Raw genomic sequence first — 12,436 nt, forward strand, 5'->3', positions numbered from 1 at the left:
AATAAAACGATTATGAAAAATCAAGTTGAGATTGTTCCTACAAAACACCACACATTTAGTTTGACAGATAAAATCGGATGCGGCGTCCGACGAAATCAAAAATTTTTGATTCCGTCGTACGACGAAATCGCACGTCCGACGTTATCTGTCAAATCTCATATAAAATTTTGACAGGCCTTCCGATAAAATCGCATCCGATGGAGCACAGACACGAGCCGAACTCCAACACCCATATCGGCCTTGCTGCATGTTTTAAGTAGATGAATAGTCTTTTTATAAGTTTTACTTACGTTTCTTTCAAAAGTTATATACATTTTTCAATTGTTTTGCTTGTTGTATAAACATATATGTTGACGATCTATAAAATATACTCATCTGTGTTGTGTACAGAAACAGTACAGTGTAACCGCGACTCGATGCTGTCGTGGAACTGACAGCATCTGACGTCCGAATGGCCGTTAAGGGCTTCGGGAGCGATCGGGCTACCGAGGGTTCGCACTCGATCATAGGCTGCGACCCGACACACACAACAGTCTTGTAGCATATACAGTGGAACGTCGATTATCCGGGCAGCTCGGGACCGGGCGTTTGCCGGTTAATCGATTTGCGCGGATAATGGTCTAAGAAATGTCAAATTCATATAAAAATTAAATAATCCACTAGTTTTATGATTAATTCACCTTGAATCAATCGATAAATCGTTAGTAGAATATTATTATAATCAATAACTATAGGTTGTTGTTCATGAACAACTGTTCATGAACAAAAATAAATTTCGAAAACACCACTAGACACTACAGAGCTGCACAAAAAACTGGTTGCCCACTTGACTATCGCAGTAAATGTTCACTGTATGTTTGAACAGCTGTCACATTTATGCGCACGGTTAAGGCGGCGCTCTAGCAGCAATCGAATACGACATCCGACACGAACAAACCCATATAATCATATGAAGGTGCACTGTCAGACACAAACAAACAAACAAGACAAACATGTCAAATCCCATACATTTTTCATGTTCGATGTCGTGTTCGATTGGTGCTAGAGCGCCGGGTAAGCCGCCCGCCGGTTAATCCGCCCCCGGATAATCGACGTTCTACTGTATATTATTTATAATAGAATATAGTGATTGATACAGAAGAGCTGCGTGTGTCCTTTAGTATCCTCAATTGTGAACCAGTCCGAAACACAAAAATCTGTTTTATTAAAAACTGGCTCCGACCGGCTCCAGACAACTTCGGAACCTCCTCCACTCCAATCCAACGGAGCCGGCTCTGCACCCACGGCTCCGAAGCTGACTCCGCTCCAGCTGCTCCGGAGCCGGCTCCGCACCAACTACTCCACGTTCACGGCTCCGGATCCGGTTTTTACAGATTGCACCAAAACAATCATTTTAAATATTTTTTAAAACAGGAATATCCATAATTAGCTGAGTAAATAATGTTGAAAGGAATCTATAAAAAAATCGATAAGTTTTGAACATTGTTCAACAATCACACAATCACATCGGGTGTTATATTCTACACTTGCGAGATGATAGATTCGTTTTATACGCTATCATACAATCACCGACAAACCGACGTGACACTTCGAACAAAATGAGCAAGGTGTCTTTATTAAGGAGGTGAATTGTTAGCGCGTTTTCCGGGCGCCATCCTTGAGTATTGTTATGTCAAATCGCATACAATTTTCTATACCCCCCTCCAGCCCTCCCCGATTTTAATACCGGAGCCCCCAGTATTGTTATGTCAAGTCGTGAAATGTCAATTTGCTCTGAAGCACTTCACCTCCATAAATCCATACACCTTGAAAATGAGCTTCAAAAGTTGTCTCCTGATTTCAAATGAAAATACGTTAAACACTAGCGCCATCTCTATAATGATTCGCTTACTACACTGACACAGAGAAGAAACTGCTAAATCCCCTTTTTGTTTTTCTTCGCAAATTCCAATGCGTATTGTTTTATGTACTTCTCACATCTTTTGCATTGATTTGGAAACTTATAAAATGATTTTCCTGGGTGTTTTGTCCAAAAATTCTCACAAAATCTTGCCTCACACTTCCTTCGCAATTTGTATTTAGAAAAATTGTTTACATCGAAGCAGCAGTGAACAGAGCTTACTTTGACAGAAGTGATCGCCTCACTGGTAAATGACAGTACTTTCGTGTGGGACACTTTTGTAACGCCAGTTTCACGTCGGTTTGTCGGTGGTAACACTATGACAAAAGTATGAATATATGTGTTAACTTTCAGCCAATTATATTTCGTTTGCCTGTAATGGTTGGTATCATTTTAAACGAGATGATTTCAGTGTTAATTTCAAAATATTGTAACACATCATGCAATAAAATTTAACTGTACACAACTGTAATACAACATTTGAAAGAAAAGAAAAAGACATAAGCATCCACTTAAAACATGCGGCAAGGCCGGTTGGGGTGTTGGAGTTACTGCACATTTTTGATAAAAAAAATATTGATAGGATTTTTAAAATTCTAATTTTACGATATGTTATAAAACATTATTATGAACCTATAAGACAGTTTTCATTCAAATCTTACTACAAATTCAAAAGATATAGGCTGGTATTATTGAATCCGTTCGTAGCGGCGGCGTACGTTCCGACACTCATTTTCCTAACGTACTAGATCGTTGCTACAGTTATTCACCGCGGCGTTGTAGGACCGGGCGCAAGAAATGTGTTGCCATCCCTAGAATTTCATGTGAGCGTCGTACGTTCCCGCTACGAACGGATTAAATAATACCAGTCATACTCTTTTAATCACAAAAACATCATTCTTCCATACAAATTGTATGGCCTATCCGGGTAGGCGGTTGTACGATTACGTAATGTTTTTTGGTCGTACACAAGATGGTTAAATGGTTGCGTTCTTAACAGTGCTCCTGCCGAAATCTGCCAATATAATTTGGCCACACTGGACCGCAGGGCAAAAGCTCGCTCGAAAGGTCAACAACCGTCGCAAAACGTCAAAAACGACCGTCGCCAGCGCCTCGAAATCGTTGCGAGTTTCGCTCGCTGGCGACGTCGGTTTGCAGTACATGTGACGCCGGTTTTGACGTTTTGCGACGGTTTTGCGACGGTGGCTGCCAAAAAGCTCGCCTGACCTGCGGACCAGTGTGGCCAGATTATATTGGCAGATTTCGGCAGGAGCACTGTTCAGAACGCAACAATTTAAATTTAATCAATTATTTTAATGATTATCCTGCTAGCAAAGAGAATGAAAAAGTGTGCGACTTTCAGACGAGGGGCATGTAGACGCAGGGGGAGACGGTTGGAAATACACGGAATTACGCAGAGCCGCGAGCGTGTTTTGGTTTCCACACAGTTTTTGCACTCACACATTTACACATGTGTGAATGTGTGCGTTCACTTTCAGCCTGCCATCTCAGTTTGGTGTTCTCGCAGCGGCATGGTGGTATCGGTGTCTCGCTCGCACTAGTGCAGCTTGTTCGGGAAGAAACGGAAAGGAAGGGGTATGAGGAAAATACAATGAAACAGCGCGAGCGAGCGTTCTTTTCAGTGAGAGCGCCTCGTATATTTTAAAGGCATGCAAGAGAGCGCCGGTCTGGTGGCACAGTCGTCAACTCGAACGACTTAATAACATGCCCGTCGTGGGTTCAAGCCCCGAATAGACCGACCCCCTATAGGTAGGATTGACTATTCTGCTATGGTACCAATAAGTCACTGAAAGCCAAGCCCACTTCACTAGTGGGTACAGGCAGGCCTTGACCGGCAGCGACTGTTGGGCCAAATGAAGAAGAAGAATGAGCAAGAGAGCGCATTCTCCCTGTGGTAGCGCTCCATCCGCCATTCATTAATTATCAGCCCAAAACAACGGACTTCGGATCCGATCTTGGGCCGGACCCCACCGTATGTTTCTACCTTCCCCTCGCCTGAAAATTTCATTCTCTTTGTCTGTCAGGTAAGCTTTAACCGCCGACAGCGAGATTCAAATTCAAATTTAAATGACTTTCTTTGACGAGAAATTTTCGGAATCCACGCAACTGACATTTTCTACTTATTATGAACATTAAATTTTAACGGATAAAAAGTGCCAGGCAAACAAACGTGCATCAGCGCGTTAAGTAACAAATGTGGTTAACAATCCTTGAAATAGCATCCCAAGCGCCACAGATTGAGCTTAAACGACTGAAAAATCAAATATCTGTGATTTTCGGTAGGATAAATGGAAAATCGGTAGTTTTAGGGCGGTCATCTGTGAATCGGTAGGCATGTAAAAAATCGGTAGGAATACAGATAAATCGGTATTTCTGGTCACTCTGTGTGTTGGTGCACCAGCAGCACCAGTGTCAAAATTCAGGCTCACCCGAGTGTCATCTGAGCCCTCACTGTGAGTGTGGAGTGAGTGTGGAAAAACAGTCCAAATTGACATTCATAACGAAGGGCGGGGGAGCGCTTGCTGTCAAAAATGTGGGTGAAAGAAGCCCTATTTGACTGTGGATCGTTTGGCTAAAAAAAAGTAGGTGATATTGTCCCCCACACTTGTGTACCATTTCATTTCGTGTTGTTGTTGTGTATTGGTATTCCACCGTGTGCTCCCGTTGTGTGCCATTGCGTGTTGTGTGTATTCGTATGCCATCGTGTACTCTCGTACTCTTTTGATACTTGGCCTGTGTGAGAGAAGAGAGAGAGAGGTTAGACTTTTTTCAATTAAACTTACCGTGGCGCTGCTGGTATTCGATTCATCGACGACATCAAGTAGGGCCTTTCGCTACAGTCGGCGTTCTCATTTATCTATTGGTCTGGATCGAATACGAGTGTGTTACGTTGCTACATATAGAAATTAATATTGTGTTTACCACTTTCATGATGCGATGGTAATGTTTCATTATTGTTCACAGATATGGAAAACAAAAACAAAAACGTAAGCATCGTAGACGAAAATGGGAATCCTGGTAAGCGGTCCTTAAGCATGCTAAGAAATTTTGAAGAAGAAGAAGAAACAACACTTGGTATGTATTTAAATGTTATAGTTCGATTTTCACCATTCTTAAACTTTGTAATTAATTTGCGTTATGTTGCTTCGATGTTGCTTTTATACAGATTCTGGAAACGCTAAAAAGCAGCAAAAAGAGCAACCATCTGGGACAATGAAGAATTATATTGTTTTTCCAAATGGACAAAAACTAGAAATTCGTGGCACTATTTGTGGTGAGTGTAATGGAGAATTCGTTCTTACGTTCATGAGTAATTTTATCGTTTCCATGCAGGTGCTGTCAATCTGGATCAAACTGTATGTGCGAAACCATTAGATGCTAATCCGAGTGAGTTATTTCAAGATCCTTTATGTTACTTCGTTATTAACAGTACTTTTTTTCTTACAGGCTCCACACAAACACAGCAAACTATTTTTTTAAAAACTGCTGGAGCTACTCCATGTAAGATTCATGAACACCCTTCCCTCAACCTTTTGAAATAATCGTTATCTTTTTCGCAGGTACTACCAAACCTGTACAACAGCCATTAGATGTTAAAAAGTCCGCTGGAAAACCAGATCCCGTCACACATACACAGCAAACTATTTTTTTAAAGACTGCTGGAGCTACTCCAAGTGAGATTCATGAACACCCTTCCCTCAACCTTTTTAATAATCGTTATCTTTTTTGCAGGTACTAGCAAACCTGTACAACAGCCATTAGATGTTAAAAAGTCTGCTGGAAAGCCACATCCCGTTACACAAACACAGCAAACTATTTTTTTAAAGACTGCTGGAGCTACTCCAAGTGAGATTCATGAACACCCTTCCCTAAACCTTTTTAATAATCGTTATCTTTTTTGCAGGTACTAGCAAACCTGTACAACAGCCATTAGATGTTAAAAAGTCTGCTGGAAAGCCACATCCCGTTACACAAACACAGCAAACTATTTTTTTAAAGACTGCTGGAGCTACTCCAAGTGAGATTCATGAACACCCTTCCCTAAACCTTTTTAATAATCGTTATCTTTTCTGCAGGTACTAGCAAACCTGTACAACAGCCATTAGATGTTAAAAAGTCTGCTGGAAAGCCACATCCCGTTACACAAACACAGCAAACTATTTTTTTAAAGACTGCTGGAGCTACGCCGAGTAAGTTTTATTTTAACCAATTTCGTACGCTTTGTAATGACCATATTCTTCCTGCATAGGTTATAGTAAATCAATCCAACAAACGTCTTTGGAAACGTCAGGAGATATTATGGGTAGGTTAATTGACGACACCTTCTTTAAATATGAGTTCGTTACATTCGTGACAAATAATATGTTTTCCATTCAGAGTATAGCAAACTAAAACAGCATTCCAAAACATCTTACGCTACTCCGGGTAAGCAAATTGAAACATGTTTTAATTATAATTGTGGTAATCTATCTCATTTTATAGGTCCGAGCAAACCGAGTCTGCAAATGGTTAATACCGAACTATCTGGTGGTTTGCTTGGTGAGTGAAAAAGAATTAAAATTTAGTTCATAGACCTAATTAACTTGTTGTACAGCAGCCAATACAACTTATTATGAGCAAACATATTCAGAGCGTAGAAACAAAAAACCAAATAAGGCATGTGTTAAATATATTTGTTTTATTTTTAATATTTGGTTTGTTCTTCCATATTTATTTCAGATCCCGACGATACTCCATTCTTAATCACCAAGAACATATTACGACAGCTTATTCGTGGTACTTATATGGGTCCGAAGGGTGACTTGAATATATGGTAATTTGTTTTTTATTTGTGATTTTAGATGAAGTTACTAGCGTATTCCAGGAACAAAGGGATAGTTTCATGGAACCAATGTTTCGACGCATGGCCGGAATGGAAGCGACTTTTGCTTCACTGTATAATCAAATCTCGTCACAGACCAATCAAACGAATGTTGATCCAAAAGTGTTGGAAAATTTCGAGTTTGATACCATCGACAGTGGCGAAGCATTGACTGAACTTGACGAGCGACTTAAAAACGATGATCAGTATAAAACTACGTTTGTTGCATGGGTTCAAAGGTACATTAACGTGCCAATAAGTACAAAAAGGATGTCGAAACTGCTCAAAGCGTTATTTACACCCAAATTTCTTTGCCTTCTGACATGGAGTGGAAGAGGAAAAAGAGCAATGTACACTTTGTCAAATTATAAAGGAATAATAGACTTGTTTAAAACTGTAGGAAGTACTGAACTTTCCAAAGTAGGGGACCGTGAAGTTGCAGATTTCTTCATCCTTAAATTGAGATACGCTACATACTATCTAAGCCGGCAGGAATGCAACCAAACAAATAGTTGAGGAATCTTTAAGTTTAATTGAGGTTTAAAAGCCTTTGACTTTACACTTCATTGAATTTCGCCTCTTAATTCATGTGATATCTTAGAACTCTTATATATACAATACAATGCAGTACAAAATAAATGAAATCGATGTTTTGTTAACAAGTTATAATAGTTTTTATTATTCACTCATCAAGTTATTTTGTATTAGTCATTGAGTGTATTTAATAATGGAAATAATACCATATTTCCATCAGCTTCTTTGATAGTTCTAGCAAATTTAAGTTTGACATCGGAGCATTCTAATAAAACCTCGTCATTTTTCAAATCATCTTTATAAACAGAGTATATATGTAGCTTTGTGGAAGAAATGTGCTCGTCAAAATATTCGAAAATACGGGAAAACATTTTTCCAACTATCATCAACTTATCCTGCTCTTGTCTTACTGAAACAAATTTTAAAATTACGTTTTTGTTGGTCATAAATAAATCGTTGACATCATCATTTCGCAGCTTTAAATTTTTCCTCACATTCATAGTAATAGTTTGCCCTCTTTGCGTATAAAACGGCTGACGAAATGGTTGATCGTTTTGTTGAGCTCCTGTAAAATTTTCAAATTCCGATATTCTACGAATTGCCTGTTCTAAACATCTATAGTTAGTTCTAATGAGCCTGTTTTTTATATTTCCTAGCTTGCGTTCATATGCATATGTTGAGTGATAGTCCAGAGGACCAAACCGCTCTACTTCTTCTTCGAGGTGGATTAGACTATGTACATTGGACGTAACAGCTTTTTTATGATATACATCGGCAAATGTTTCTACAAAAGTTTTTAGCATAGTACCAGCAGCTTTCCAGTGTTCTTTATGTTCGGTCGATGAAAATATCGTTATAGCACAGAAATAAAGCATAAAATGCTTATATTCCTGCTCACTCAACAATCCTTCCAATACTACGGGAGCCACGTAATGGAGAAACGTTTTGCAATCTGATCCTTTCCAATATGCTAGGTCGTCAATCGGGCGCATTTTTTGGTTCGTTTCAAAGGGGAGTTTTTGTTTTAGGAGTCTTTGTTTAAATTCTTCACGTTGCTGGCGATTCCATCTTTTCCATTCTTTTAACACTCCCATGTACCAAATGTGAAGTAATTTTTTTGTAAGACCAATGTCTATTTGATGGAGACGATCAACAACAATCATATCCAGAATGATGTCAAATTCGTCCAAATCAATCAACGGCGTAGACCCCGTACAATGCAGAATATAATCTCCATCTAAAAATCCTTTGTGAGTGCGCTTTGCCGCAGACGTATCCAAAAAGACCATTCGTTGTGACACCGATTCTCCTTCACAGCAACATTTTAAACAGGAGTGTCTTCCAGTATGACCTTGGACACCTGCAAAGAAATAACATTTAGAAAATTTTACCTGTCATAAATGCTTATATTTTACCTTTAATGAAAGCTCGTGCTGGTGTATCTGCGATGATGGCTCGTAATTTTAACGTGATGGCATTTTCTCCCACCATCAGTCCAGTGCTCGATAATAAATTTATCTCATCGACTAGCTGCCGCAGATAAAGCTCATTACTTTCCGGTTTTGTTGGTCCGCAATAGATAGCCACGATCATCACTGGCCAATCCGGCTGGTCAACAATCTTCAACAAAATTGGCCAGAACTGTGTTTTAGATCGCGTATGAAGAGGAAGGCCATCGATGTTAAGATCGTACTGAAGCGTCTGTGGCACTGCAGTATGTTTTCTTTTAAAAGAGAAGGTTATTTAAATTATTACTTAGTATTCTCACATCAGCTTTTCGGGAGCCTTCTAAACAAATGCATATATTCGTATTCATAAGCAATGTAGATTTACTTACCGCATTTCACTTGTCAAGCAGTGGCGTATTCCATTATACCAAAATTTGCCATTTCCTATGGACGAAAGGATAGCAGGATTTCGTCGTGTCCGCAGCAATGTCCTTGGATCTTTAGGCACACGGAGATCTGTGTTGGCTCGAAGATATTTTAACAAACTTTTTAAAGATGCGTGCGATTCTGATCGAGCTAGCGCCCAATACCGTAAGCCCTCTTCGCTTGTCATTTTGGTGTAGTCAGGATCGTTTTCATCGTCCTCAGATGCTATGTCCTGATCGTCGTCCATCGATGCTTCATCTTCCGATTCACTTAGGTTCAGTTCCAAATCCTGAGTTTCTTGAAAAAGCATGAGTTCGGGATCAACTGATGATGCCATATCGGTATTCTCGCCATCGAACAGCTCCGGTGAAGTCGACGCTGCTACAAAGCCAACAAGAAATGCTAATTATAGAACTGTAAACTTAATAGCTGTTACATTAGAATACTTACCTTGTAGTTCTGATGGCGATACCACATTCACAATATCTTCCACCGATTCTTTATACTGCTTTAACAGTTTTGCGGCTCTTCGGTATAAAACGCCAGACTTACGCAGAGCCTGCAAATGGCGATTTTTGCCACACAATTTGTTTATAACCGAGAGTTTTTTCTCATTTGAGTCCATTTTCATAAAGAAAACTAACTTAAATATCAACACAAATGCGTACAAGGTTGCTAAAATGCTGCGAAAGACGCCACGAAGCTGCGAACCACAAACATGCAAAAGACGCTACGAAAAATGTTTTGATTTTTTCCTTCTTCTCTTCCAAACATATTCTCCCTCTTCCCTTGCTGCCAAGTTTCTCAGTAGCGTCACCTATCGGACTTTGCACAAAGCTCTGAAAAGTGTATGATTTTGTTGGATTTCGACACTGTTTCAGACAGAAAGGCTCACAAATCTGTGTTTTGACAGCTTCGGTGCTGCTGGTGTGCCGTCCATTGCATTAGACAGCGTGACAGCAAAATCTGAATGCCTTTTTACACGGTGTAATGCTATCTACTCGATTTTTTTAAGGAATGAACTCTCCGGCCGAAAAATAACGCGTGTTATTGTAAATAAAAAACATCCGGGTTTTGTTTCCCTAAATTTTGATGAAAATACTTAGAAAACTTAAGAGATATTTGTGTAAAATTGTTATTTTGCTCTGCAGAAGCGTGACGTGACACTTCGAACAAAATAAGCTTCAAAAGTTGTCCACATATTTCAAATGAATATACGTTAACCATCATGTGCACGACCGCTTACCCAGATAAGTTTCGCATCTTTATTCCAAAATAACTTTGGATTTAGAAATCGTATCGACTTCAAATTTTTAAAATGCTTCAGAAAAGATGTTTTCTAGCCATGTGCAAAAAAAAATATCAAAAATGTTTGAATATTTTTTTAAATTATTTAAGTTTATATGTCCTTCACAAGTACAACCGCCTACCCGGGTAAGCCATGTATTTTGTATGAAATAATGATGTTTTTCGTGGTTAAAAGCGTATTACGGACGTCACACAAAGCGTAAACTTTGGCGTAAACTGAATTTGGGCCATACAATCCTATAATATTTTGACAGAAAGTTTACGCTCTCCCATACAAATCAAGCGTAAACTTTTTGAGTTTACGCCTCGTGTGACGTCCGTATATACAGTAGACTATCGATTATCCGGGGGCGGATTAACCGTCGGGCGGCTTAACCGTGCGCATAAATGTGACAGCTGTTCAAACATACGGCGAAAATTTGCAGCGATAGTCAAGTAGGCAATCAATTTTTTGTGAAACTCTGTAGTGTCTAGTGGTATTTTCGAATGGTTAATGGGTACCGAAAACGATCGCAAAATACCGCGTATCTCGAATTTCGAATGTCGTGATTTCTAGCCAAAATATCACAAATTTTTGTGTAATTTTGCAAGAAGGGGCGATTTTAGTTGCTTTGTGAATTATTTGATGTGATATTGACTGAATATAACAGTTTTAAACCTTTTGAAATAGTTTTTAACATTCGATCAAAACGGAAATTATTTGGCAATTTGAATTTAAAAAATCCTATCAATATTTGTTTCAATCAAAAATGTACTGTAACGAAAAGTTTAACAGACATAAAACAGCACAGTATATGTTCCAACTGGGTTAAAAAAGTCCTATTTACTTTCAATTAAACACTGAGAGTAAAATGAAATATCTAATCGGCACATACTGGTACAATATGCATACCGTCCTTTGCTTATAATCCGGCGACGAATGATAAATGAGATCCTTAGTTTGTATCAGTTTTGTAATATTCTAATTAGATTCTAATTCATATAATATAATATTCTATAAGGAAATGAGTGCAAAATGCTGAACAAAACTCTCATTCACTCCATAGCAACGTCCATCACTAAACAATTCAATTTCAATTTAATGAGTTCAATTTAACTGTCAAAATTTTCCCATAGCTTTCTGTCAATTTACTATAAACGCATCAACCCATTTGTTCTCTTTCAAAGACCTTGTTCTATGCAACAATAAAAACTGTAATTTTTTTTCTGAATATGTCGTTAGATGTGTGTGATTTTTTCAAAAGCAGAGTTTTGCATACAAACGCCATTATACACAAAAATAGGTTATACATGTAGTATTCACTGCAGTATACATTAAGAAATCCGCACGATCGATAACTCGCATCTCGATAATCCACACTTTTAACAAACAAAATCATGAGGTGAACAGTGTTCGGTCAAAAGTAGTGAACTACAGTAGAACATCGATTATCCGGGTGGGAAATAAAAATGATGTAATTATGTATGAATATAGCAGTGAGATTTTCTTCGACGGGGAATGGTTGAGCACAGAATGTTATTTATTTTTAAACATGTTCGAACAGTTCAACCGGCGGATGTTTGGCAGATGGAATTGATTCGAAATAAAATCTGTACAATGAAGAAAACATAGTAATACAAACTTAACTGTGTTAGGTACACACTTAAGCTTAGTGATTTTTGTTACGTCGAACGTCGAACAATTTTCACGGATAATGACACAACAAATGTCAAATTCATATAAAAATTATAAAATTAACTGGTTTTAGTAAGAATTCACCTTAAACCAATCGATTAATCACTAGAATATTTTTTATAGACCAACTGTCAAATTCATGCGCACGGTTAAGCCGCCCGCCGGTTAATCCGTCCCCGGATAATCGACGTTCTACTGTAAATATCTTTCTATTTATTAAATTAAAAGCTTTCATTGTTCATAATGAAAATGTATGTAATGTA

The 12,436-nt window shown here is 38.6% G+C and overlaps 2 protein-coding genes across 9 annotated transcripts; one reads left to right on the top strand and one right to left on the bottom strand.

Annotated features, from left to right (window-relative positions):
- The first annotated feature begins 2,513 nt into the window (after positions 1-2,513).
- On the top strand, positions 2,514-8,393 carry LOC120961181 (filamentous hemagglutinin-like). 7 transcript variants are annotated; one of them, XM_049609747.1, is made up of 14 exons: positions 2,544-4,678; positions 4,886-4,996; positions 5,088-5,195; positions 5,255-5,308; positions 5,369-5,422; positions 5,482-5,595; positions 5,654-5,767; positions 5,826-5,939; positions 5,998-6,111; positions 6,171-6,224; positions 6,299-6,346; positions 6,404-6,460; positions 6,641-6,697; positions 6,763-8,393. In XM_049609747.1, exons 2-14 carry the CDS (start codon positions 4,888-4,890, stop codon positions 7,296-7,298), a joined length of 1,533 nt encoding a protein of 510 aa, XP_049465704.1. In that variant the 5' UTR covers positions 2,544-4,678; positions 4,886-4,887; the 3' UTR covers positions 7,299-8,393. The 7 variants fall into 7 exon arrangements, with proteins under 7 accessions (XP_049465711.1, XP_049465708.1, XP_049465709.1 ...); XM_049609748.1 differs by having other exon boundaries at positions 2,544-4,503; XM_049609751.1 differs by lacking the exon at positions 5,826-5,939 and having other exon boundaries at positions 2,536-4,678.
- LOC120949649 (uncharacterized) lies at positions 7,433-10,199 on the bottom strand. Of its 2 annotated transcripts, none has more exons than XM_040367082.2 (4): positions 9,641-10,199; positions 9,154-9,568; positions 8,732-9,039; positions 7,433-8,676 (listed from the first exon to the last, which is right to left on the bottom strand). In XM_040367082.2, exons 1-4 carry the CDS (start codon positions 9,819-9,821, stop codon positions 7,487-7,489), a joined length of 2,094 nt encoding a protein of 697 aa, XP_040223016.2. In that variant the 5' UTR covers positions 9,822-10,199; the 3' UTR covers positions 7,433-7,486. The 2 variants fall into 2 exon arrangements, with proteins under 2 accessions (XP_040223016.2, XP_040223014.2); XM_040367080.2 differs by having other exon boundaries at positions 9,154-9,571; positions 9,641-10,198.
- Positions 10,200-12,436: the final 2,237 nt, after the last annotated feature.

This window comes from Anopheles coluzzii, chromosome 3, assembly GCF_943734685.1.
Source record: "Anopheles coluzzii chromosome 3, AcolN3, whole genome shotgun sequence".
In the NCBI taxonomy this organism is placed as follows: domain Eukaryota; kingdom Metazoa; phylum Arthropoda; class Insecta; order Diptera; family Culicidae; genus Anopheles; species Anopheles coluzzii.

Coding starts and splice junctions, on each gene's coding strand:
- LOC120961181 (XM_049609747.1), top strand. CDS start 4,888: ATGGAAAACAAAAACAAAAACGTAAGCATCGTAGACGAAAATGGGAAT. Junction 5,196..5,254: donor AATTCGTGGCACTATTTGTG/GTGAGTGTAATG, acceptor GTTTCCATGCAG/GTGCTGTCAATCTGGATCAA. Junction 5,309..5,368: donor ACCATTAGATGCTAATCCGA/GTGAGTTATTTC, acceptor TTTTTCTTACAG/GCTCCACACAAACACAGCAA.
- LOC120949649 (XM_040367080.2), bottom strand. CDS start 9,821: ATGAAAATGGACTCAAATGAGAAAAAACTCTCGGTTATAAACAAATTG. Junction 9,572..9,640: donor ATCGCCATCAGAACTACAAG/GTAAGTATTCTA, acceptor TTGGCTTTGTAG/CAGCGTCGACTTCACCGGAG. Junction 8,677..8,731: donor AGCACGAGCTTTCATTAAAG/GTAAAATATAAG, acceptor ATTTCTTTGCAG/GTGTCCAAGGTCATACTGGA.